General features: G+C 38.1%; 2 protein-coding genes across 5 annotated transcripts in view; one reads left to right on the top strand and one right to left on the bottom strand.

The window, feature by feature from the left end:
- Positions 1–8,507, top strand: part of tnrc6c1 (trinucleotide repeat containing adaptor 6C1) — an 88,431-nt gene extending 79,924 nt beyond the window's left edge. For all 3 annotated transcript variants that reach the window (XM_049467621.1, XM_049467620.1, XM_049467622.1), the window contains 2 exons: positions 33–172; positions 400–8,507. In XM_049467621.1, coding sequence (XP_049323578.1) covers positions 33–172; positions 400–793 — 534 coding nt within the window. In that variant the 3' untranslated portion in view covers positions 794–8,507. The remainder of the gene's footprint in view (positions 1–32; positions 173–399) is intronic.
- Positions 8,508–10,308: 1,801 nt separating this feature from the next.
- Positions 10,309–27,307, bottom strand: LOC103036218 (uncharacterized). 2 transcript variants are annotated; one of them, XM_049468248.1, is made up of 4 exons: positions 27,228–27,307; positions 15,856–16,197; positions 14,158–14,261; positions 10,309–12,374 (listed from the first exon to the last, which is right to left on the bottom strand). In XM_049468248.1, exons 1-4 carry the CDS (start codon positions 27,274–27,276, stop codon positions 12,105–12,107), a joined length of 765 nt encoding a protein of 254 aa, XP_049324205.1. In that variant the 5' UTR covers positions 27,277–27,307; the 3' UTR covers positions 10,309–12,104. The 2 variants fall into 2 exon arrangements, with proteins under 2 accessions (XP_049324205.1, XP_007237952.2); XM_007237890.3 differs by having other exon boundaries at positions 10,309–12,353.
- Positions 27,308–27,515: the final 208 nt, after the last annotated feature.

Genomic DNA, 27,515 nt, shown 5'->3' with positions numbered 1-27,515 from the left:
CTTTTACATGTGTATGTGGTTACATCCCATAGATTGATGGTTCTACACTGCGGACGCTGTGTATGCAGCACGGCCCCCTCATCACATTCCACCTCAACCTGACACAGGGAAATGCCGTAGTGCGCTACAGCTCCAAGGATGAGGCTGCCAAAGCCCAGAAATCCCTGCATATGTATGTCATTTCCTGTTCTTTTCTGATCTAGCTGTTATGTGATAGAAAGATTTGGTTAATTTATAGTCAAATTCCAGGGTTTATTGGGGTAGTTTTACTTTTGGTTAAAGATCACACAACTGTAGGTTCAATGCATGGTCACTTAAATGTAATTTTTAATTATGCATAGATTCAGCCATCAGTTTTGAAGCTTCCTGATTTCACTTCTGTATCCTCCTGTGTCGCAGGTGCGTGCTGGGCAACACCACTATCCTGGCGGAGTTTGCCGGAGAGGAGGAGGTGAACCGTTTCTTTGCACAGGGTCAGTCCCTCACGCCCACCACCAGCTGGCAGGCCAACCCGGGCACCAATCAGACGCGGCTGGGAGGCGGAGCGGGTGCCACCTCGCACCCCATCGGTCACTGGAACAGCAGCACTCTGGGAGGAGGAGGCGGAGTTGGAGGTGCTGGAGGAGGAGCCGGGGGCGGACCTAAGGCGGGCAACGAGCTGCTGTGGGGCGGAGTGCCGCAGTACTCCAGCCTGTGGGGGCCACCCAGCTCTGAGGACGGCCGAGTGGTGGGCAGCCCGACGCCAATCAACACGCTGCTTCCTGGAGACCTGCTGAGTGGAGAGTCCATGTAGAGCGAGAGAGGCGAAGTGAGGCCTTGACCGAGGAGAGTTATGAAGTAAATTAAACAACAGGAAATGAAATGAAAAACTTGAAGAAAACAAACAAACAAAAAAAAGTTTCACACAGGAGCAAAAACCAAGCAAATCAAATCGTGGCGATAATCAGCATCAGTGGAACTGTGAACCAAGAGACAGGAGGCTGAGGCAACACTTGCGTAAACGTAAAGGCTGCTGACCTTCTTCCTCTTCTCCTATTTTTTTTTTTTCTTATTTTCTTGCCGTCATTTCATCGGATTACGTGTTATGTATATTTTTTTCTTGTTTGTGAGGCTTCGGTTACAGTATTCTGTATAAGACTTCTATATACAATTTTTTGGAGAAGAAAGAAGAATCCAGTAACTAAAAACAGAAAGGAAAGAGAACCTTAACTAATAGACTTTCTCTAATAACTGAAAAAAACTAAACAAAACTGTGTGAAAGTGTATTTTACTACAACTGATGAGACAAGCTGCCATTTTTAAAAGTCCCCTGGCACTACCCTTCCCCCTTTCCAAGCTAATGTCCCCTTTGCCCTTTCCCCCAAAGAAATGCATCATTCCGATTGGCCCTTATCCCTTTATAGACTGGATCCCTGTTGCTTTTCATTTGTCTGCTGAAACAGCACTAAACTTTAGCCTTAACTGCTTACCAGCCCTCACCCAGTCATCGACCACACTCACTCTGGGCTTACTGAAGAGACGCGTCGGAGAATTGCACATTTTTACCTTGTTATTTTTGAGCCAGCAGAGAGGAGAAGAACGTGACACACAAGCTTGACCTCACACACACCAACAAACGTACACACACACACATATGTATACTATACATACACATGTATCTCAGCCTTTCCTCCAGGACTGTCCATCCACATCATTATTATAAAAGAAAAGAAAGGACAGAGGGATGGAACCCAACCCGTGGCTGGTGCTTCAATCATCTACAGAACAGACTAACAGACTGAGTGAACCGAGTCGCCCAGCGTCGCCCCGTGTGTGTAAGTGTGTGACATACTATTAACCACTGTCTTCAGAACGTTCTTTAAGAAACACTTAAAGAACGTACCATGCAGAACCTGGACGGAGTTACATTTCCTTTCTCTCATGAGCTTTGAAAATGACCTCAACCATTTTTCTCGGATTCTTGGAAAAAAGGAGGGGAAATGGACAGAAGAGAAAAAGAAAGTTGCCCTGATTCATTATTGTCTGACGTGCAATATGCCACAGACTCTTCCGTCCATCTTTACGCAGTGCTTGTTATTATTGCTGGTGAAAGTTTCCTTCCTTTTGCTTTTTTGTGTGGGGGATGAGGGGGTCAGGGTTCAAGGGGTGGGGGCAAAAAAGGAAAAAAATGACTAAACAAAAACTGTAAAACTGTTCTTCTCCCACATCCATCCACTGAGGGTGGGACTAAGAGGAGGAGCTTCTTTTGTTTTACTTTATTTTTACTTTTTTTTTTTTTTTTTTTTTTTTTTAGTGGGGTGTGTGTGAGCCTTTAGTGATACATTTCACTAGCACTTCCTCACACACACACACACAACTACACACACACACACACACACACACACAACTACACACACACGCACGCACACACACGCAAGCACACGGTGTGACTACAGGGGGACACGGGCTTCAAACCAAATAATAGGTGTTCTTCTTGTAACCCAATAGACAAGGTGCATTTTATCATCGTATTTGGTACAAAGGAATAGAACAAAAAAACTGGTTAAAAAAAGGAACGAGTGAAATATGTGGAAGAGGATGGAGAAGAAGATGAAAAAGGAAGAGGAGAGTAGACCGTGTGGTTTATCATAGCACTTAAGAAACAGAGCGTCAGGCTTTGGATTGTAATTTGCAATGCCAATAAATTACACATGGAGATGAAACTGAAAAAGAGGAGAAAGAAAAGCAAAGCAAAGAAAGAAAAAAGCAATCTACAGCTTCTCCATGCTGTTTTTTGTTTGTTAGTTTTTTCCGTTTTGAAACTCTAAATGGAATTTTTGTTTTTATTTTTTGAGGTTTTTGTCCCTCCGGAAGTCTGTGGACTTGAGTGGACGTTATCTATGGTAGCAAATGAAGAGTTTGAAGAAAAAAAGACAAAAGAAAAAAAAACTGATAGACTGATACTGAAGCATTCACGTCTCGTGTTTTTTTTTTATGTTTTTGAGAATATTCTCTATACATATATATAAATATATCAAAAATAAAATATCACTGTTACAGTAACTCCAAAATCGCTAGCCTTGTCTGGAGACGCTGGACGCGTCCTCGTTTAATGTTGTGATGTGACTGATCCCGCGGGGCCGCCGCAGAGCTCCGCCTTCCTGGATGATACATGGCCACTGAGTGCCTATCTGCTGTGCGCTAGAGCTCAATAGCGCAGCTCCTTCTCCTTCTTCATAAGGGGGGAAGAAAAAGAAGAAAAAAAAAACGAACTGAAACTGAACTGGCCCTTCAGTACTACTACTGCGCCAGCACCCGACCTCCAACTCCACTCTCTCCATCTTTCTCTCTAAAAGAAAAAAATGAAACTCTTTCTTCTCATGCAAAGATCACTTTAGCTGGAAGTCGACAAGAACTTTTTTATTATTATTATATTATATTATTATCGGTTGGATTATTGGTTGTGTTTTCCCTCTGGAAATTGCCAGTGTTCTTTTTTTTTTTCAACATTGCTGTTGCTGATGTTAATGATGACAGCGATAATGATGACTATAATGATGTTATTATTTTGCGCTTTGGTTTATGTCTGATTGTATGTGAGTGTGTGTATATCTATGTATATATGTATGTATGTATGTAAATGTCCATGCAGTGGTCTTTTATACACGGTAGCTGCTCTCACCAGCCAGCCCCTATTCAGTGCACGTATGCAGGAACACTCGGAGCGAGAGCCGCGAGAGTCTTACGCTTCATTATGTGCAGCCGTTCACGTCGCTATGCCACGGTTAGCCGCTCGCGCTGATCCAGAACGACGTCGTTTACCATGTTTTTTTTTTCTATTAGTGGATATCTGGTGAACTAGATTAGGAACGAGGATGTTTCTGCCTGCCTTTTTCTTCTGCTTCTTCACATTCTTCTTATTTTCCTCTTTTCTTCTCTTTCTCTCTTCAACCTTCACTCATTTATTATTCTTCCTCTCTTGGTTCTTCTCATTTTTTTTCTTTTCTCATCCACCTTCTTCTTCTTCGTCCTTTTCTCATAACATTGGCCTATTTATTCTTTTCTTTCTTTTTGTTTTTCTTCTTTTTCCTCTTCTCCTAATCTTTTGCCTCATTATTCTTATCATCTGTTTTTTTCTACTTCACTTACACCTTCTTGATCATTTCTTTCTCCTTATTGTTTTGTTTTTTTTTGCTCTCCTCCACCTACACTTTCTTCTTCTCCTCGTTCTCTTTGGCCTTCTCCATCTTTACCTTCTAATTATTCTTCTTTTTGTCCCGCATTTGTCTTCTACTCCTTCTTTTCCTTCTTTGGCTACTGCTTTCCTTTCTCCATCCCTGCGCTTCTCTTTCTTGCGCTGTCCTGCAGTGTTGTGAGGTTCTCCCTGGTGCTGAAGACAAAGGGCAGGTGGCGCAGCTGTAATCAGTCGTACAGTGCCTCTCGCCTCCGTCGCAGTAATAAACGCAAATGATAACGGAGACCCCGCGCTCCTCTTCTATGCAAAGACTGAGTGAGAGGTGCGAGGTCACAGCCATCCAATCCAATCTCCCTGCTGACCACCTCCTGTTCCTGCTGAACACTTTCCTTCCTGCCCTTCACCTCTCTTCTCACAGACGTCCACCTGTCTCTCTGAGCAGGCAGCTGCCTGTTAACAAGTCCGTCGATCATCAGGACCCTCATTGTTTACTCTCTCTCTCTTTTTCTCTTTCTCTCTCATTCTCTCTGTTTCTCTCTCTCGCTCTCTCTTATCGCTTATCTTATAATCTTATGTACATGCAGTGTCTCAGGGCGGCTCAGAGAAACCTAACCTTAGCCTATCTTCAGGAGGAGAGAGGGTACGCTCGTGGTGTTCTTTTCTTTTCTTTCTCTTTCTTTTTCTTTTTCTGGTTGAGGTGGGGTAATGTTGAATGTCTCATTGCTTTATAAAAAAAAAACTGAATCCACCACAAACAAGCCAATCAAATGGAGAGGACTGCAGAGGTAGAATGCAGGCAGGCTGGAATAGATCAAATCCAGACGAACTGGTCATTCGCACCTCGTCCCAGGTGAACTGGACTGCTGAGAACTGAACAGGGATTATTCCAGAATGCTCCGCTGCACTGTACGTAAATGGTTGACGTCGGGTACATCGTCTTAAAAAAACCAAAAGAGAAAACCTTTTTCTTTCTTTTTTTGCTGAAGAATCGCTCTTGTATTGCTTTTCATATGAGACTAAAAAAACGAATGGAACCTAAAACCTGTACACTCGACTCTGACTCTGTATGAAGTGCTTCTCCATGCGAGCCTTTCTTTTAAACGCCCCAAAGCAGCAGCCGCCGTCCGTTCATTTGGACTGACTGGACTTTTGCACCAGGAGCACTGGGAGGTGGGGGCGAGCATGTTGGTACCAACTCTTAAAAAAATGGCAAATTGCCACTGAAGAGGCTTTTTTGGGGGGGAGGGAGAGGGAGTTTTTTTCTTTTTTTTTTTCTTTCTTCCTCCATAAAACTTGTTCGACACTAGTAACAATCACTATTGCCTGTTTTGACTATTTTGTTGTTTCTTTTTTTTTTTTTTTTGTAAAGAGGGGGGAGTCTCCCACACTGCCTTGCTTTAAAGCTGTACTCAAAGCCACCAGACTGTCACAAGGTTTTCAGTGTCTGCAGCTCGGCAACAAGCATCCAGCCACCACTACGAAAGACAAACTGGATTTTATTTATTTTTCCTTTTAGGGGTTTTCTTTATTTTTCTTTTTTATCGGAAGCACCTCGCCTCGCCGAGTTCATCCTAGCGCAACTTCGAGCGTAAAAATACGAAGGATCAATCACGCAGTTGGGAGAAAAATTAAGTCTTTTCTCGACAGTCCTGGGTAGAATATGCACATGCTGGTTGATATACATGCACATTTGTAAGCCTATGTATGTATAAAACTGGTTTATCTCTCTTTACAATTTACCTTAATCCACGCTAACCCAGGCCAAAATCAGCATCCAACTCCTGCGTCTTTTTCTGTGTACCCAGATTAAAAAAAAATAAAAAACTAACAAAAAAATGAACTCAAAAAAAAGAAGTATAAACATATCAGAATTAGACAAAATGAAAGAAATACAAATACTTGAATCAAAAGAAGCGCCAATAATGTAATGTGAAACTTTTTTGTAAGTCTTTTGTCATTCATACACTTCCAAGCTTTTTGATAACATTAGTTCAGGACGAACTAAAAAAATGGTTTGACAAATAAAAGAAAAATAAAAAACAAAAAAAAAACAAACGCAAGATGACATCTATTGTATGTGAGTGTTTGCACAAGACTGTGTGTACTGTATGAAGAGTGAATGTTAATCTGTCTGTATGTGTGGTTACAGCGGGTTCGTTCCCAGGTTCTTTTGTTGGATTCAGTATATTATTATTTTTTTGTTTTGCTAGTCAGTACTCAGATATACTCGGACTCGTGTATTGTTGTTGTTGTTATTGTTATTATTAGCTTATTTCTAGCGTTGCACTGAGTGTGTCTGCCTCCCCTCCTTCAGCTAATCGTACAACATGAAATAAAGTACCGAGGGACAAGGTGACAATTCACGTGTTAATGTTTACTCAAGGACTTATTGAGGAGAATAAAATAAAGTGTGTTTTTTGTTTTCATTTTTTAAAAGAATATCTGTAATATGATTATCTACCTTGTAGTGGCTTTTATTGTGGAATATTCCATGAAAAAGAAATGGATTATGAGTATTGCACCATACTTTTGTTGTTTTTCCAGATTATAAACAAACAAAAAAAGACAAGAAAAAAAACATAAAAATATGAAAAATTGAAGAAAAAAAAATGTTAAAGGGGGCGGCGTCTTTTTGAGAACTGTGGCCATAGATTGGTTTAGAGGGACTTGTAACTCCAGTGTCGGCTCCATGGTGGAACGGAAAGACATCCATGGGCGTAGTTTGTTACAAGACTCGTGTTAAGAGGTGCCTAAACTTTTTGGTTATTATTTGGTTATTATGATAATTATATTTTTTGTCCTGTATCTGTCTTCGCAAGGCCACCAACAACAGTTTACAAGCATTTCAGTTCATTTCTTTTTCCTCTCAAGTTCAAGGAAGAGGAATTTGCTGTGGGAATGTCGAGAGAGGAAAAATTACAACAAAAAAAAAAAAAAAACGAAGGACAAATACTTCCATGACAAATAACAAAACAAACACTTTACAGAATGATTATTGTGCTACTTGCCGAACTCTGGGATCGATCAGTGTTGATGTTTTGTTTGTTTTTTACTTTTTTCTTTCTTGTTTTTTTTTATTCTGTGTTGTCAATGTTTATCAATTTCATGGACTATATTTGAAGCCTGTATGTTTTTTTTTTCTTTTGTGAAAAATAAGAAAAAAAAATTATAAATGCTCACTATCTTGCACACATGAAAAAAGTGGATCATGTCTCAGGAAGGCAAGGGTTCCAGAGTACCAACTCCACGCCATTTAAATGTTCATTTTTACGAGAAATAAAAAGGATTGAGAAAATTAAGCACTGAAGGTTATGGATTTCAGAAGAAGACGAAGAAGAAAAAAAAAGAACCTTTTGTTTCTAAATCCGTAGCAGTTACATATTTACCAAATAATGGACTCTAAATGAACTTTAAAAAGAAATGGAGTGCTTTATATATAAATCTATATATTAAAATTGCTTTACATTTTAAACACGATGATCAATGGATTTTGATTGTTCGAGACAGTGAAATAACATACGAGTGCTGTATGTTTTAATCTTTATTGTATTTTCTTAACATGAGGTCCCTTCCTGTTGAAATCAGGAGCATTGTGCATTACTATTTCTTTCCTTTCTGTCATTCTCTTTCTCTCTCTATATATATATATATATATTTCTCTATCTATTTCTCTTTCTCTCTCTTGTGGCGGGTATTACTTAAGGAAAAATGTATAAAAGCATTTGTTTCTGCATCAATTTGAAGGATTGAAAGATAGCTGGTTTATAAGGATCATGATCTATGCACAAGTCGGGTGTAGAGGTATTAAAAACCTCTGCAGCCCATCTCTCATGGGGATTTATTGTTTTTTTGGATGTCCTTCCATTTTTCCGTAAGAAACGTTGCCTCCTTTCCTCACCTGCCCCTCGAAACGTATTCCTATCCGCATTTCTTATATTAACCTTATATTACAGTACTTTGCCATGCTGTGTATTCCTAAACCAATGAGCGTCTCATTCTAAAGCACTGTGGGGTTTTGTAGCCCGTGACGAGGGTGTCTGTGTTCTATCTCTTCTTCTTTTTGTTCGGTTTACTTTGTGTGTATGTGGGTTAATTAGGGTGTGGGTGGGCACAGGGCCAGGGTTGCTTTTGCCTTTTTGAGTTGAAATATTAAGGAAAAATGTCTGTACTGAGATTTTCAAATGTCAACGGCTTTTAAATGTTTTTTCTCTCTCTATTTCTCTTTCCTCATAGAATGTGATTGTTGATGACATGCACCGAAAAATGTTTCATGAAACTATGGAGCTTCTTTCAAACTATTAATAAATTGCATTTCTTTCTTGGCTGTAAGAAATCTCTGGAGTCTTCATTGTATTGAATTGTGATCCAATTGTGCTTTTTATGTTGCTTTATCACCTCAACTATAAGAACTGTTTACTTGTTGACCAATATACAGCTCTGGAAAAAAAAAAGATGAATTACAAATGATTCGTTTCTTAGATTTTACCAAATTGAAAACCAACCTGAAAAAATGGACGATCACAGCTGAACTGCTTGAATTGTTGCACCAGGAGTGTCATGAAGTGATCCAAAAGCAGTGCGTAAGACTGGTGGAGGAGAATATGTCAAGATGCATGAAAACTGTGATTAAAAACCAGGGTTATTCCACCAAATATTGATTTCTGAACTCTAAACTTTATGAATATGAACTTATTTTCTGCAAATGAATACTATAAATGACAATATTTTTATTTGTAATTTTGGAGAAATGTCTAGTTTATAGAATAAAACAACAATGTTCATTTTACTCAAACATAAACCTATAAATAGTAAATCAGAAATTGAAGTGCTCTCTTAATTTTCTTCCAGAGCTGTATTTATGATATAGATAAAAGTATTGGGACACTCATTGTTTCTTCTGAAGTAACTCCTGCTTTTGTTGGAGTCACTGTCTCCACTGTCCAGAGAAAAATGTCTCCTCTATTTTTTGCATTTAGTGACGAGAGCATTAAATAGTAAGGTCACGTGTTAGATGATCATCCCCAACTTACTAACTCTTAAAAAGCACATTAATTCAGAGAACACAGCCTTACAGCTCCACAACTCAATACTAGGAGGCTTTATACTCCTCTAGCCCACACGGTCCTCACACTGTACCAGTTGGTTTATGTTTATCTGCTTCAGAGAGTCCTATTCTTTTGGCACTACTTCTCTACAGGGGCTGTGTGTGTGTACTTCCTAAAAAAATGAATGAGTCAATAGTGTTTTAATGTTATTACTGATTGGAGTTGTATTAGCATTAGCCACTAATCGTGCTAAGAGTAAGTGCTAAGCTCTTCACTGTTTAAAGGAGAGTATATCAGACTGTCGGCTGCGTGTTTACTGTGTTAAAACAAACTACATAGAAAGAACCGCTGGCTAATATCACCCTGGCTTACCAGAACACTCAGGGATCCTCTGCATAGCACTGTCGGGTGGCTAGCTCTAGCGGTTAGCCACTAATGCTAATGCTGCTGCAGAGGAAATCTGGAAATCTAAGCTTACTGTAAATAAACTTTACTCACCCAAATAAACAGTTTCCAGGAGAGAAATCTGTGTAGATTAATATCCTTTAAAATAAAAAGTTTTTTTTTAAACATAACAGTTTGTTTACTTAGCTTAGCTTTATTTAACTTAGTTAGCCCCCATCACAACCCACAGTGAGACCTGCTAAATAAGATATAAGATAAGGAAAACATGGCCCCAGTTCCTTACTAGTGTCACATAATGTGCCTTTTAATCCAGTGTTTATTATGTATTAAAATAGACCAGAGAAAAGACATGGCTAAGAGTGAAATATATTACACTATGTATGTGTGATTACACTATGTATGTATTATCTGCAGTAATTTGCCCTCTACCCAGGGTACATCCTCCTAGTTGTTTTACACCACATTGTATGTCTGCAGTGTTTATTATTTTGAATAATTTCTGGTCATTTTCCAGTTTTCCAAAGATGCTTTATTAAGTGAAGGACAACTTTGAAATATTGGAAAATCAAATCATACTTTTTATTCTATTAAGCCCTTACAAATATACAACAGAAATGCAATAGAACCTCATTAAATGCTATTTTTACTGATAATTATATTTATTAATAATACAAAAGCACATAATACATTAAATATTGTTTATTATTGTTGCAACAAAGTAAACAAATAATGAAATGTAAGCTCAAAGAAAGCAGTGCAAATCATTTAACTGCACATGAGTCAAATTGATCTCCAGCAGCTGTGCTGGTTCTAGTTTAACATCCACACAGCAGGCATGTGATAATAATGCTCCATCATCAGAACAACTTTAGGAATTGAAATTAAAACATAACATTTATAAATTTACACAATTTGTTGAATTATAACTTTTTATCCCTAAAGTGTTTTTTTTTTTTTTTTTTTTTAAAAAGGACTTGGGAACACCTCCAAAGGCAGAGAGCACAACCTGCACACAGTTCTTAAAGCTAATTTATGTGTCTTGGACCTTGTTCACATCTGCTGCCTTCATGTGACTTTGGCTACATTCACATTGCCGGACTGAAGTGACTCAAACCTGTCAGGAGCAGTGCTGGATTTAATGAGTGTCATGATGCTTAAAACATGGTTGAAGTGAGTTTAAGTGCAATTTAACAATCAAGCTTATGGTAAATATCACTTTACACTTACTGCTTATCTATCTATTTTTGTGATTAAATGGCAGATGATGTTTCCTTCTGATGACCCTTTCTTGCACATCTAAAACCTTGGATGTGCTGATCACATCTGTCTGACTGATTTTTTTAGCAGGTCCTCTGCTTTGCCTTTCATGTCAGCATACAAGCAGTTCTATCTCAGTGTTTTTAGTCTTCTAGATCTTACCTCAACTTCCACAGTTCCCCTTAACTGCTGTTTTGTCATGGTGTTTTAGACAGAGGGAACAGTGAGCTGTGTGTGATTTATTTATTAAAATAAAATTCTTTCAAACTGTGATAAAAGAATACTCCCTGACTAAAATCAGTACAGGTGAGTATAGAGCCCAGAGCACAAGGTCATAAAACTCACTTTTCCCAGCTCTGACTCCATTACCTGTGCCCTCCTGCAGCAACAGGTGAGTCCAACAGAGCCCCACCCACAGTCACTTTTCCCGCCCTTTTAATGAGACTAGCCCAACCCCTTTAGATGGACCAAATCATTTTATTTCCCCAGGTGAGCTAACTCATTAAGGTGGGTGAAAGTAGCACTGAGTTTACAGGCCTTTAACAATACTGGTTAACATTAGCATAGTGTACACAATTAACCCCTTTTCTCTTTTTAGGAGAATAAGCCATGGATCCTGAAGCCTGCCCCACAGTGTGAATCATCCCCACATCCCCATATACAGGTAAATAAGGTAAGTATAACAGATAAGTTTTTCAATACATACACTGCTGGTGATGAGCAGAGCTACTGACCTGATCACAGGGGGAAAGAAGATCTAGAGAGATCTAGCCAAAAATTCACTAATGACATTTACTGATCAGCCTGACTGATCAAACTGTTTCAAAAAGCTTTAAATACACTTATCCACAGTTTTAATCCAGGTCTTAATGAGTATATGAGCAGTTCTATTAGCATATTTTATGGGTCTTCCAAACTCTGCCTCCTGCCTTGTAGAACTTGCACAGAACTTCCACAGTTCCCCTTAACTACTGTTTCTTAATGGTCTTTTAAACATTGCACATTTTATCCGCATCAATTAGCTTCATTTACACTTCTAAATTGACTCTCAGCTAATTAGGGCTCCCATGAATAAGTTGTATTACATGTCTTACAGAATTAGAAAACAATATGCTTCCTAAGGACAGTTACAGACCTACCTAGTTCAATAAGGTCAGACAGGGGAGATTTTACAGCTAACAAACAAACATATTAAGAGTTTTTTAATACAAAGGTCCATGGTTTTAATTAGTCTCTACAACCGATTCTGGACTACTCTCCTGCTGTGGTGCTTCGCAAATAGACTTCACCGTCCTGGGAACTGCATAAGGACTGTCTCCATTTCCCATTTTCTGAGGAACAGCATAAACAGGATCCTTTGCAGTTGGGTGAGTTTGGTTTGGGTGATGGTCTGCTGATCTGTGCGCTGGGGTAGCTGTGGTCATTTGCTCATAGATGGGAGCTTCAGTCACGGGCTGAGGATGAGCTTTTCTCTGAAATGAAAAGAAATAAAACTACAAGGTAAATGTAATGCTGTTACTCCTCAAAACCGCTAATGTATAAATACTAATATACATGTCCAACATTTTGTAGACACCTGGTCTTTCACATTTCTGAAGAACATTAAATATGAAATGTGGCCAAACAGAATTATTTAAACTTTATTGTGTCAGTCAGGGAACTAAAAGGCTAAAAATTAATTCTGGGCTGACTGGAGAAAATGACAAGAGCAGACCAGGTGCTAGAATAAAATAAATAAATAAAAAACACACAAATAAATGAAACAGTTCCAAGAGGACACAGAAGGAACAGCAACACATTACCCCAACTCCGGACTCCTCAGGACCACCACAGAGCAGCTATTTTTTGGGTGGTGGGTTATTCTCAGCATTGCAGTTAGTAACACTGGACATCAGATACAGCAGTGCTGCTGGAGTTTTTAAACACCTCAGTGTTCCTGCTGGACTGAGAATAGTCCACCTACCAGAAATATCCAGCTAACAGCGTCCTGTTGGCAGCATGTTCTGTGCAATGTCCTGTAAAGGCCTAGAGCAGGGGTGTCCAAACTACGGCCCGCAGGCCATTTGCAGCGCGTTTTCTTTTTTGGAGCGGCCCGCGAGGTATTTTAGAAATAGAATGATAGTTGGCCCGCTGTTAAGCAGGTTTTTATAATGTGAGATTCAAATTTTGAACGCTAGGTGTCAGAAACGGGCCAAAGAGTCGGAGAGGGTGCGCATTTCTAGCGCAGAACAACGGGCCAAAGAGTCTAAAAGCTGAGAGTGTGTGCATTTCTATCGCAGAAAAACGGGCCAAAGAGTATAAAAGCGGAGAGAGTGCGCGTTTGTATCGCAGAAAAAATGGGCCAAAGAGTCTAAAAGCGGAGACTGTGCGCATTTCTATGGCAGAAAAACGGGGAAAAGAGTCTAAAAGCGGAGAGGGTGCGCATTTCTAGCGCAGAAAAACAGGCCAAAGAGTCTAAAAGCGGAGAGAGTGCGCATTTCTAGCGCAGAAAAACAGGCCAAAGAGTCTAAAAGCGGAGAGGGTGCGCATTTCTATCGCAGAAAAACGGGCCAAAGAGTCTAAAAGTTGCTGTAATTAAGGAGTTTAATATTGAGAGACATCATGAAATTAAAAATCAATTTGAAAAATCTTAGTTTACACAACACTGTCCAAGATAAAGATAGTAAGTCAAGTAAAATGGTGTGTAAATGAAATAATCAGGAAAAAGTATTATTTAAAGTGGTATATTTCATTATTTGTTTTATTACAGAGTGTGGCCCGTGACTTCAAATATATTTCTCCTTCTGGCCCCAACAAAAAAAGTTTGGACACCCCTGGCCTAGAGGATGACAAACTACCGGATAATGAACTGTGCAGCAAAAAATGAGCCATGATCTACAAGGTGGAGCAGCTGTGGGTAGAAGTGTGTAAAAGATATGAGGACAGTGAGGGAATAACAATGTGTTTAAATACTCCAGCAGTAGTGCAACAACACAACACATATTAACATCATCTTACACCACCATGCTAATCAGTGTCTCTGCAGTGCTGAGAATACCCACCACCCAAATAATAATAATAAAACTGGTCTGTAGTGGTTTTCTCTCCTGTGAGGTCCTGAGTATTATAATAAAGTGTCAAAGGATGATAAAAAAGTATACAGAGAAACATAATATAAATATAAATGAACACAAACATAAACATATATAACATATATGTATATCCTTTCAAAGCAGTCAAGATCTGCTGATACAACCGGCACCAAGTTTAGCATCCCAGTTTTTTAGAGCTTCTTACATAATGTGCAGCTGACAGAAACGAGAGGGCGAAGAGGAGCAGGACCACTGCAGCTGTGATGATGTAGATCAGTGAGGTGTGGCTGACGCATGAGCAGTCTCCATCTGTTCCAGGAACAGACCACAACATTAAAAATAACAATTAAAAACGCAATCATTTAATTCCAATGAGCACTTTTTCCTAATGTAGAAAATCAATATCTAAACTATGCCTCTGAAGGTTTGCATTGGAGCTACGATGCTAATGCAGATTTATCATAAATCATGCCAAAAGTCATGAGACAGAAGTTTGTAAGTAGTTCATGAAATGTTACCTCAGAGGATGCCTTGGGAACACCCACTATTGAATGATTTGTGAGGCTGAACACTGGCCAGAGTACTAATAGTAAGGAGACTTGAATTACCGTATTTTTTTGCACTATAAGGTGCACTTAAAATCCTTTAATTTTCCCAAAAATCGACACTGCGCCTTATGAATAAATTCTATTTGGTCACATTGTAAGGAGCAGTAAAGCCACTCCGCTGAAGTACAGCGTTATACAGAAGTTTCACTTTAGTTCTCCAGCAATATTAACATTAGTTGCTAACCACCCAAAGCGCTACATCTTTGGCCATCCAAAGGTGAGTATTATCGGCCTGTAGCCTGCTGCTAATCCCGGGATAGCATTGCAAGAGCAGCATTAGCATTAGCCGCTAACCACTGCGCTTGTTATTTCGCTGTACAGAGGCAAATATATAGGACTGTAGTCTGCTCGTTTACCATGTTAAAACAAGCTACGTGGGCCGAAATGCTAGCAAAGATTGCCCTGGCTTACCGGAACCCTCAAGGATCCTCAGTGTAGCTCTGTTGGATGTCACTAGCGGTTAGCCACTAATGCTAATGCTCCTACTTTTTTAGAAATCTGTAATCACTTTAATTACCCAAATAAACAGTTTTTAGGAGAGAAATCTGTGTAGATTACCATCCAGCACTAGTTTGACTTTTCTGACTCTAAAAATGTCTGAAATAGTTTTTAAAGAATTACAGTTTTGTTTCCTTAACTTAGCTTAGGTAAGACCTGCTGAATTTAGAAGGAACACATGGCGACACTCCTGTTCCTTACCACTAGTTACTAGTGTCGCATAAAATGCACCTTATAACCTGAATGCACCTTATGTATGAAAATAGATCAGAAAATAGACATTTATTGATAGTGCGCCTTATAATCTGGTGCAAAATATATAGTGTGAAAATAAAATGGTATGGTAAAATGATCAGATATGGAGTGAGGTCTGATAGTGGGCATCGGATGGATGGGATATTGCATTTCCAATGTTGTGTGGGCATTTAAAATTCTCTGAGTCACAGAGTTACACGTATGTACTGGGAATATGTTATAGAAGGCTACTATTACCACCCACAGTGGACAGTGCAGTGGTGGGTAATAATTGTGGTCTCTGGCTAGAATTGTCCATCATGCAAACAGAACATGCAACACTGACAGAAATCACATACATATTCAATACAGGAGACCCCACTATCATATCCCACAGTTCAGTGCAGAGTTCTTTAGCTTTTGGGTGAATGGTAAAACTCACTGAATACAATACTTATTTCTGTCCCATTATTTCTGGTGTCAGTGTCTTTTATTCATATTTTAAGTAAGAAAAACAAGGATTAACAACATTTAAAAACCCTTCTTAATTAACTTATCATTACCTTTTACGAGCAGGATTACGTCTGTGGGTTTTAGCACTTGTTGAGATTTAGCTGCTGTTCTGAATTCACACACATACAGGCCCGTATCTTCTTTCCTCAGATCTAACAGAGTAACATTCACTCTGCTGGAATTCAGTCGACCAGAGATTCTGATGCGTCTCCTGTAATCTGGCCGGTGTATCTTATCTCCGGTCTGATTTACAGAAAGCAGTAAATCCTTTCGCTGATCAGATTTTCGGTATAGATGGAACGCAGTTAGCTGAGTGTTTTCTGGTTTTGGTTCACAGGAGATGTCCACGCTTTGTTCTCGAACACCAAAGATATACAGAATTTCTCCAGATGCTAAAAAAAAAGACACATTTTATATTTAATACACTATATGGACACAAGTATAGGGACACATTCTACTGTAATCAAGGGTATTAAAAAAGAGTTTATCCTGTTTTTGTTGGAGTCTCCACTGTTCACTAAAGGCTTTCTAAGAGCATTACTGTAGAGATTTGATAACATTAAGCCTCACATTATCAACAACTCATCTCACAATTATTAGACTGAACACAGCAAAGATCTGGGGCATTAGCCCACATCCAATCCTATTTACCTAAGCATTGTTTCTCTATTGCAGGGGCCGGCAAGTAAGTTTGGCCGCCGGCCAGATATTTTCCAACCATTATGTAATGGGCCACAAAAAAAATGTGGTTTTGGGAAAATAAATTGTAATGTGATGGAGTGCTACAGACTAGTAGCTCTCCAGCCCAGAGGATTGTTGAACCCAACTGCAGAACATTTTAATTTGAAGCAGGGAAACCTACGAAAAAAGTAAAACCTAAATAAAAAAATAAACACACCCCTCTTCACGCAGATCAAGCCCATGTCATCAGGGTCATGGTACAATACACTGCCGCTGCCCCGGCTAGTGAATTGAGACATGGCTTGGAAAAAATGCCCTTATAAGGAGATAGGGAGCCCAAGAACGGGTGGAAAAACGAGAACGAGTAGAAACCGAGCACGACAAAGAGACGGGGGAGGAATGTAAACAAAAGTTCGCTATAGCCATTATATCGTTCATTATAGTTCAAACAACCTCACGGGCCAGATGTTTCACGCTTGTTCCACATCTGGCCTGCAGGCCGCCTTTTACTGACCCCTGCTCTACAGGAACTAGGCAGGTTGTGTGTGTGCATTTGCACATCTATGTTAACAATGAATGCAACACATTTTTTATGTGCTAAAGTAATTACTAGCATCCCTAAAAGTAAAGTAAGTTGTCTTTTATCTGATAAACTGAATCAAATGTTCAAACCATAGAAAGTAGATCATTAAACTGAATTTTTAGAACAGAAACACAGCACCTCCTCCACTTTCTCTTGCACACACACACACACACAAATACACACATTATTAAACAGCACTCTTTATCCTGTCTTTACACATTTAATATATTAACCTAATGCTGCAGCCTGCCGATCAGCCACTGTTCACTGTTTACAATAGAGTGAGAAAAGCTCGCTGTTGAGCCAGTGTTCGGTCAGTGTGTTTACAAATAAATAAAACAAGATAATGAAGATCATGCACCTGTGCAAACTCTGTATGTGCACCCAACATTTTCTTCCTATTTTCCGCTGAAAAGATGTTTAAAATGAAAGTAACACACCTGTAACCTGTGCATAACAGCTTTTTTGTCTGATTTTTAATTTAAATTATTCTATTTATTCTGGTATGACACACTCACCCCTCCTGGGATCACATTGAAAATCAAAGTTTTTGTTGTTGTTTGTTAAAAGGTATATAAAAGGTGTGTGTGTGGGGGGGGGGGGGGTTTATTGGGTAATTAAAACTCTGATCACCCCTGAATGTATCTATAGTGGTGTAAAAAAGTGTCACTCTTACATGTTTCAGATCAATGCAGATGACTACATAACCCTGTTTTGTGCAACATTTGCACATATGATGTAAAAGATTAGATTTGGGCCACATTTACCTGCTTTGTGAACATATAGTATAAACACTATGTGCCATATTGTCCTACGTTTACACTGTTATTATGTCATGTAATATAATATTCTGTAATACATGTAATAATCTGTAAATCTGCTTTTGTGACAACATCAGTTGTAAAAAAGCACTATACAAATAAATTGATTTGATTGGATAACTGCACTCTTAAAAATACAGGTGCTTTACCTCTGTCACGAACAACCCTGTTTATAATACTTGTTTGTGTGTAAAGAACCTTTCAGAGGTCACGTCATCTCATAGGGCAAAAAAGAGGCATTTAAAAAACCAGTGTGCGTGGTCCAAACAACAAGCTGACTGGCTGATTTGTTGGAGGGCAGGACTTTTGTTTGTAAATGTCCACTGGGTTTAGTGTTATGAGAACTCGATCATTTCCCCTTTAATACCATCTCTACGGTGGCCGAGAAAGCCCAGCGCAGTGCAAATTGAAAAGCGCTGCAAAAGCACAAAACACATCCATCAAAATTACAACACAGGCGCAGCAAATAGAAAAACGCGCTGCAAATAGAAAAACGCGCTGCAAATAGAACCACAACACAACGGAAGTGAGTCACAACACAACGGAATTTTCCCGGGGGACCTTAAAAGATGCTGTACCAGCTGTATACAAAGGACAATAAGTGGCAAACAAGCTTCTGAAAAGTAAGTTATGTTTATTAAAAGTTCTGCTTCACAAAACGCCTTGTTTGCCACTTATTGTCCTTTGTACACGTAGTGAAGTCCGAGACGTTACTGAAGACGCAGCTTAGCTGGTACAGTATCTTTTAAGGTCCCCCGGGAAAATTCCGTTGTGTTGTGACTCACTTCCGTTGTGTTGTGGTTCTATTTGCAGCGCGTTTTTCTATTTGCAGCGCGTTTTTCTATTTGCAGCGCGTTTTTCTATTTGCAGCGCGTTTTTCTATTTGCTGCGCCTGTGTTGTAATTTTGATGGATGTGTTTTGTGCTTTTGCAGCGCTTTTCAATTTGCACTGCGCTGGGCTTTCTCGACCACCGTACATCTCTGGTGAAACTCACAGCATCTGTTTTTGTGCTGAGTGTCCCTGTCACTGCAGGCTACCCTCCCTCTGTGTGACCACCAATTTGGAAAGGGAAGCAACTTATATTAATGTATTAATTAATCAGAGTTCAATAATTACATTTTATTTGCTTTTACTCTGTGTTTTGCACAATGAACCTTCCAATGAATTGTATTCCAATGCATACGAACTGTCATAACTTATGTCATTTAAATATTATAGACATGTGGAATTATCTAACGTATTCCGTTCAATTATATTTTATTTATATAGCACTTTTTGCAACAGCAGCTTTACAGAGGAACGGGTCCAACCCTCTCATGCGTAAACACCACAGTGATGTACATAATAGATAATGGAGCTGATGTAGAAACAGGTTCTGAGTTATAAATTTGAGTTGGTGGTGGGCAAATCTAAACTAAACTAAATTAATAGTTGAGACTGAGATACTTAGATCATTTGTAAAATATTTGAATTTAAGTTGTTAAGTAGTTAAAGTTTATTCAATTTGAATACGTTGTTTTATTATAACACGGAGATCTTTAGGGTGTGTCTTATGTTTAGAAAGTGTGACCTTAATGAGTAATACCAAAGTCCTTGCATACATTTCAGCTGCCATCTTTACACTGTGGCTAGTCAGTTATTTAAGGCAGGGCTGGACTGGTTATCTGGCGTACCGGCATTTTACCCACAGGGGCCGACGCTGTTGGATTTTGTTTTCTTCACTTTTTATCATAGAGACCGGCCCATAATTTAGAGGGGACGGCCCATTGGCCCATCTTCAATATAGACAGTGGACTGAACCAATCAGGATATAGGACGGAAAAATAAACACTCCGCTTCTCAGGTGGGATTGAACCCTGGTCATCAGGGTTGCGATCCAATACGCTACCGCTGCCCCCGCTAGTGAATTGTAACAGCTGGGAAAAAACACCTTCATAAGGAGATGGGATCTTGAGAACGAGCGGAAAAATTAGAACAGTGAAAACGACAGAGAGACGGGGGAGGAGCCAGAGAGGCTTTTTATTTATATTTATATATTTTTTCATTATAGTTCAAACAACCACACGGGCTGGACGTGTTTTAAAAAAGCACTCAAACAAGGAAAATAACAGATTTTAAAACTGATAAATGATCAGTAAGTGTAAAAAAGTATAAAAGTAATATTAGCAAAAGGTATGTCTACACCTGAACACCACTGGCAGAGGCGAGAGCCCTCAGCAAGCTGCTGAACATCATGGACAATGTTCACCACCCTCTGCACAGCACCATCACCAGGCTCCAGACTCCGAAAGTCTTTTGTCCCTCAGGCCATAAGACTGTTCAACCCCTCTCAGCACAGCAAACTGTGACACTTTTTCATTCTGGTAACTCTGGTCACACATGGACACACCCTCAACTATGGACACACTCACAGACTTGCTGATGCCTATATCACTATTTTTATAGTTCTACCCTTTTTTGCACTAGTAGTTCATTCACTAGTTCATTCATCTACTGTTAACGGATCTTTTGCACTGCTAAATTTAAATTATTATATAACTGTATTTGCACTTTCTGTATGGCGGACCTCAGTTATCCTCACTTTATGCACATCAACTGGTGTTCACTGTCTATTGCACTACCATTGTCAACTGCACTACCTCCATTCTACATTACACACACTAAAGACTGTCCTTTTACATTGTACATTCTATTTTTTTATTTGATTTTATTTATATATATCTTATTATACCTGCTGCTGGATGTCTAGAATTCCCCCTCGGGGATCAATAAAGCATCCATCCATCCATCCATCCATCCATCCATCCATCCATCCATCCATCCAGAATAAGAGTAAGACAGTGTCAAATGCTTTTAAGACATAGTTGCGTTGCATGAATTCATAAAGCAGCCCTGTTTGTAGCCTGATACAAATACATGTTATAGCTGTTTAAAGGAGGACGCACCTGTTATATCAGAGAAATTCAGAAAATACATATTAGAGATGATTTCAATAAAAAAGGATAAAAAATCAGTTGAACTACACAGAGCAGATAAAAATAGTGGAGTTAACGACAGACACTAAACTTCTTATATTTAACATGTTGATACATTACGCTTCTCTGTAACTTCACATACATAAACTACAAGTCGCTTGTGATGCTTATTATGAGGGGCCGGTCTAAACCAAAAATGCCAGGGCCGATTTTGTGTCCCAGTTTAAGGTCATTTAACTGCAGGGTCCTATCTTTATGAATGAGGAGAGACCAAAATACCAGAAACTGAAGGTCAGATTACTATTTCAGAAACATATTTCAAATCACTGATAAAGTCTGATATATTGTTTAGCATTTGGCTTAATAATACACACACACACACGAGGCTGAAGTTGGTTTGATATTCGCAGCTCCAGATTCGTTTGGCTCGATATTCGCAGCCTCGTATTCCCCGGCTGAAGTTGGTTTGATATTCGCAGCTGCCGCTTCACTGAACCACCGTGAACTAAAGGGAGCGTTCACAAACACCCGCTGTTTATATTAAACACCTCACAGATCAACACTGAAGGAGATAGAATGAAGAAAAGCAGTACATCTGTTTATTAACAATGTAAATATACAATATCGTATTAAATGTAATTTTGTATATTGTAAGATATTTATTTTAATTACTGAATTTATAATTATATATTACAATAAATAATTAAATATATATTTAATAAAATTATATTTTAAAAGCCATTGCGCTCAAAAAATATGAGGCAGATGTTCAAGTGTGATTTTGAAGAACTTTTTCATATTGGGCCAGACCAAATACACATGATCTGAAGAGTACTAGTCTTCTACTTTAAGGAAAACCTGGAAGTAGCCTGGCCCAAGCTGATTTTATACTTTAAAATTAACTGGCAAATTTTGAAAGACTTTTTCATCTTGGGCCAGAACACATACACACCAGATGAAGAGAACTACTCTCCCACTTTGAGGAAAACCTGGAATTAGCCTGGCCCGAGCTGATTTTATAGTTTAAAATTAACTGGCAACTAGCATACCAATCCATAATGCACAATTTTTTTTATGTAAAGCTGATGTTCTAGTGTGCTTTTGAAGGACTTTTTCATCTTGGGCCAGACCAAATACACATGATCTGAAGAGTACTAGTCTTCTACTTTAACGAAAACCTGGAATTAGCCTGGCCCGAGCTGATTTTATACTTTAAAATGAACTGGCAACATGGTATAACGAGCCATAATGCACAATTTTTTTTTGTGTAAAGCTGATGTTCCAGTGTGATTTTGAAGGACTTTTTAATCTTGGGCCAGACCAAATACACATGATCTGAAGAGTACTAGTCTTCTGCTTTAAGAAAAACCTGGAAATAGCCTGGCCCAAGCTGATTTTATACTTTAAAATTAACTGGCAACATGGCATACCGATCCATAAGGCACAAAAAAGTTTAATTTAACGCTGATGTTCTAATGTGATTTTGAAGGACTTTTTAATCTTGGGCCAGAGCAAATACACATGATCTGAAGAGTACTAGTCTTCTTCTTTAAGGAAAACCTGGAATTAGCCTGGCCCGAGCTGATTTTATACTTTAAAATGAACTGGCAACATGGAATACCGATCCATAAAGCACAAAAAAATTTAATACAAAGCTGATGTTCTAGTGTGATTTTGAAGGACTTTTTAATCTTGGGCCAGACCAAATACACATGATCTGAAGAGTACTAGTCTTCTGCTTTAAGAAAAACCTGGAAATAGCCTGGCCCGAGCTGATTTTATACTTTAAAATGAACTGGCAACATGGAATACCGATCCATAAAGCACACAAAAAATTGAATATAAAGCTGATGTTCTAGTGTGATTTTGAAGGACTTTTTAATCTTGGGCCAGACCAAATACACATGATCTGAAGAGTACTAGTCTTCTACTTTAAGGAAAACCTGGAATTAGCCTGGCCAGAGCTGATTTTGTACTTTAAAATTAACTGGCAACATGGCCTACCGATCCATAATGCACAAAAAAATTGAATATAAAGCTGATGTTCTAGTGTGATTTTGAAGGACTTTTTAATCTTGGGCCAGACCAAATACACATGATCTGAAGAGTACTAGTCTTCTCCTTTAAGAAAAACCTGGAATTAGCCTGGCCCGAGCTGATTTTATACTTTAAAATGAACTGGCAACATGGAATACCGATCCATAAAGCACAAAAAAATTGAATACAAAACTGATGTTCTAGTGTGATTTTGAAGGACTTTTTAATCTTGGGCCAGACCAAATACACATGATCTGAAGAGTACTAGTCTTCTACTTTAAGGAAAACCTGGAAATAGCCTGGCCCAAGCTGATTTTATACTTTAAAATTAACTGGCAACATGGCATACCGATCCATAAGGCACAAAAAAGTTTAATTTAACGCTGATGTTCTAATGTGATTTTGAAGGACTTTTTAATCTTGGGCCAGACCAAATACACATGATCTGAAGAGTACTAGTCTTCTACTTTAAGGAAAACCTGGAATTAGCCTGGCCCAAGCTGATTTTATACTTTAAAATGAACTGGCAACATAGCATACCGATCCATAATGCACAATTTCTTTATGTAAAGCTGATGTTCCAGTGTGATTTTGAAGGAATTTTTCATCTTGGGCCAGACCATATACACATGATCTAAAGAGTACTAGTCTTCTACTTTAAGGAAAGCCTGGAAATAGCCTGGCCCGAGCTGATTTTATACTTTAAAATGAACCGACAACATGGAATAACGATCCATAATGCACAAAAAATTGAATATAAAGCTGATGTTCTAGTGTGATTTTGAAGGACTTTTTAATCTTGGGCCAGACCAAATACACATGATCTGAAGAGTACTAGTCTTCTACTTTAAGGAAAACCTGGAATTAGCCTGGCCCGAGCTGATTTTATCCTTTAAAATGAATTGGCAACATGACATGAAAGCCATTTTGCACAGAAATAATGAATATAAAGCATTGATTTTGAGAATACCAGAACTCTTCATCTCATGAGTATTTGGTCTGAAAAAAAAAAGTCCAAAATCATACTGGAATATCAGCTTCAAATAATATTTTTTTTGTGCTGCCATGTTGCCAATTAATTGTGCAGTCTAAAATCAGCTCGGGCCAGGCTAATTCCAGGTTAGTAGAAGACTAGTTCTCTTCAGATCATGTGTATTTGCTCTGGCCCAAGATTAAAAAGTCCTTCAAAATCACACTAGAACATCAGCTTTAAATTAAACTTTTTTGTGCATTATGGATCGGTATGCCATGTTGCCAGTTAATTTTAAAGTATAAAATCAGCTTGGGCCAGGCTATTTCCAGGCTTTCCTTAAAGTAGAAGACTAGTACTCTTCAGATCATGTGTATTTGTTCTGGCCCAAGATGAAAAAGTCGTTCAAAATCACACTAGAACATCAGCTTTAAATTAAACTTTTTTGTGCATTATGGATCGGTATGCCATGTTGCCAGTTAATTTTAAAGTATAAAATCAGCTTGGGCCAGGCTATTTCCAGGCTTTCCTTAAAGTAGAAGACTAGTACTCTTTAGATCATGTGTATTTGGTCTGGCCCAATATGAAAAAGTCTTTCAAAATCACACTGGAACATCAGCTTTACACAAAAAAAAAAATTGTGCATTATGGCTCGTTATACCATGTTGCCAGTTCATTTTAAAGTATAAAATCAGCTCGGGCCAGGCTAATTCCAGGTTTTCGTTAAAGTAGAAGACTAGTACTCTTCAGATCATGTGTATTTGGTCTGGCCCAAGATGAAAAAGTCCTTCAAAAGCACACTAGAACATCAGCTTTACATAAAAAAAATTGTGCATTATGGATTGGTATGCTATGTTGTCAGTTCATTTTAAACTATAAAATCAGCTCGGGCCAGGCTAATTCCAGGTTTTCCTCAAAGTGGGAGAGTAGTTCTCTTCATCTGATGTGTATGTGTTCTGGCCCAAGATGAAAAAGTCTTTCAAAATTTGCCAGTTAATTTTAAAGTATAAAATCAGCTTGGGCCAGGCTACTTCCAGGTTTTCCTTAAAGTAGAAGACTAGTACTCTTCAGATCATGTGTATTTGGTCTGGCCCAATATGAAAAAGTTCTTCAAAATCACACTTGAACATCTGCCTCATATTTTTTGAGCGCAATGGCTTTTAAAATATAATTGTATTAAATATATATTTAATTATTTATTGTAATATATAATTATAAATTCAGTAATTAAAATAAATATCTTACAATATACAAAATTACATTTAATACGATATTGTATATTTACATTGTTAATAAACAGATGTACTGCTTTTCTTCATTCTATCTCCTTCAGTGTTGATCTGTGAGGTGTTTAATATAAACAGCGGGTGTTTGTGAACGCTCCCTTTAGTTCACGGTGCTTCAGTGAAGCGGCAGCTGCGAATATCAAACCAACTTCAGCCGGGGAATACGAGGCTGCGAATATCGAGCCAAACGAATCTGGAGCTGCGAATATCAAACCAACTTCAGCCTCGTCACACACACACACACACACACACACACAAATGGTTGTGAATAGTCCGCCACTTGAGTGATAGGGGAACTCTCAGTCATATTTTAGTCAGTGGGCAGTCTACTGATTAATATTATCTCTGGTCAAATTCACAACCTCTGTTTGCACACTGGGTGTCCCATCACTCACCACCAGTGTGGAGTCATTCCCCACGGGCTACCCTCTCTGTACAACAAGTATGTGCACTGTTTGTAATTTAGTTCTATCAGTTATTTATTCTCAAATAATTTGAGTTATTAAAATTAAATGGATTAACAAAACTTTTTTCTTATCAAGATTTACAGTGCTCTTGTCATGACTCTCTACTGCACTCAGCTAATTGAATAAACTTTACAATGATTACAGTTTTTGCTTTTATTATATTTATTATATAGCCTCCTGAGACCCAGACTTTTGCTTGGTGTGTTTTTCTTTTCTCCTAGCTGTTTCAGCTTATTAGGACCTAACAAGTATAAAAAACAATTTAAAAAACAATGTCCTCATATGTGGATTGTGGTTTATTTTTAACATCAGTATCATGGTGCAGAGAAGCAGAAATGAAATGTCCACATAAGAGGATGTGGGGTCTCCAGTTAATATATCTCCAGTTAATTTGGAGGGACAAAAGAACACTTATTAACTAAATATCATAGGTATTTACAGTTGTGGCATTTTGCTAAAACTTTGGTTTAAAACAGTGGTTTAACCTTTCGAATTAAATCAGACAAAAAAATACGTGAGGAGAATACTAACTGTGAGTCACAGCTGTGAGAGTCCAAAATGATTGGGTTCCAATGGGGAGCAATTAAGCAAAATAAGTTTATAGAGTTTAAAATGATTTTAATACTGAACAATTAAATCATTTCCCAACACAAACAACCCCGAATGCTTCAGTACAAAAGACATTCAATTTTTTATTATGAAAATGTATGAGCCTAGCACACAGCAGTGGTAATGCTGACAACTCTGTCAGCAAAATATAGTTTGTTGTAGAAAAGATGGAAATTTAAAAATAGGTTTCCTTTGCTTTTTTTTTAGCAAAATATTTTATAGTTCTTAAAAAAAATATAGCCTGAACAAGTAGTTAGTTTCTATTTTAATAAGATTTTTTTTACCAATTAGTTTCATTCATCCCCATTTTTTTTGTCTCATTCTTATAGCAAGAAAAAATACATTTTGCAACCATCTACCATTATATTATATATATATTATATTGATAGTATTAAACTACTCCAGGAAAGTATATCAATGGCTATTTGTCATTAATAATTAATATAATATAATATAATACTATTAATATAATTGACAATTTGTCATTGTTTCAGTGGGCGCACTTGCATTTTAAAACCTTGTCAGCACATACTACAAAAAATTAAAATGCAACATCTGCTTTCTAAACAAGAGATAAATATTATTGCAGATTTTTCATAAAATAACAGATTTTGCAAAAAAAAAATGCTAAAATGTTTAGACAATTTTTTTTTTTATGTTTGAAGGTTTCTGTGTTAAGAAATGCAAGTATTGCCCATAAAACAACACTAATTCTGGGCAACATTATACATAGTTAAAGCAGTATAACCATCTGACAAACTCGGTAGAAATCAGTGGCCTAACAGAGCCAGTCTTATTGATGCCTCAGTGAATAATTTTAGAGAGAAACCTACAATTTCACACTACGTTCTCACAGCAGGCGAGAGTTTTAAGGTTTCTGTGAATAAAGTGTAAATATTACCCATAAAAACAACACTTGTTCTAGACAACATGTACACAGTTATAGCAGTGTTCTCAATTCATTGATTTAGGGTGAATCAGCAGTAACATACCCATCGTCTGCTCCAGTAAAATCCATATCAGAAGCTGGTAGACGCTCATGTTGAAATCAGACGTCTAACCGAAACCAAACTTAATTTAAAACACAGAAAGAACTTCAGAAACTTTACTGTGTGCAGGAAAGAGGGCGGAGCTTTTTTTTTTTTTTTTTTTTTTTAAGCAAAACGTTAAGCCACATCAAAACGTACAGGAAGTTCACAAACCCCAACAATATACTGACAAGTTACTTAGTGTTTACATAAAGAGGAAGACAGAAATGAAAACAGAGTCAGAGAAAATTA

Source organism: Astyanax mexicanus, chromosome 19, assembly GCF_023375975.1.
Source record: "Astyanax mexicanus isolate ESR-SI-001 chromosome 19, AstMex3_surface, whole genome shotgun sequence".
Classification (NCBI taxonomy): domain Eukaryota; kingdom Metazoa; phylum Chordata; class Actinopteri; order Characiformes; family Acestrorhamphidae; genus Astyanax; species Astyanax mexicanus.
This window is presented reverse-complemented; position numbering and strand designations above follow the sequence as displayed.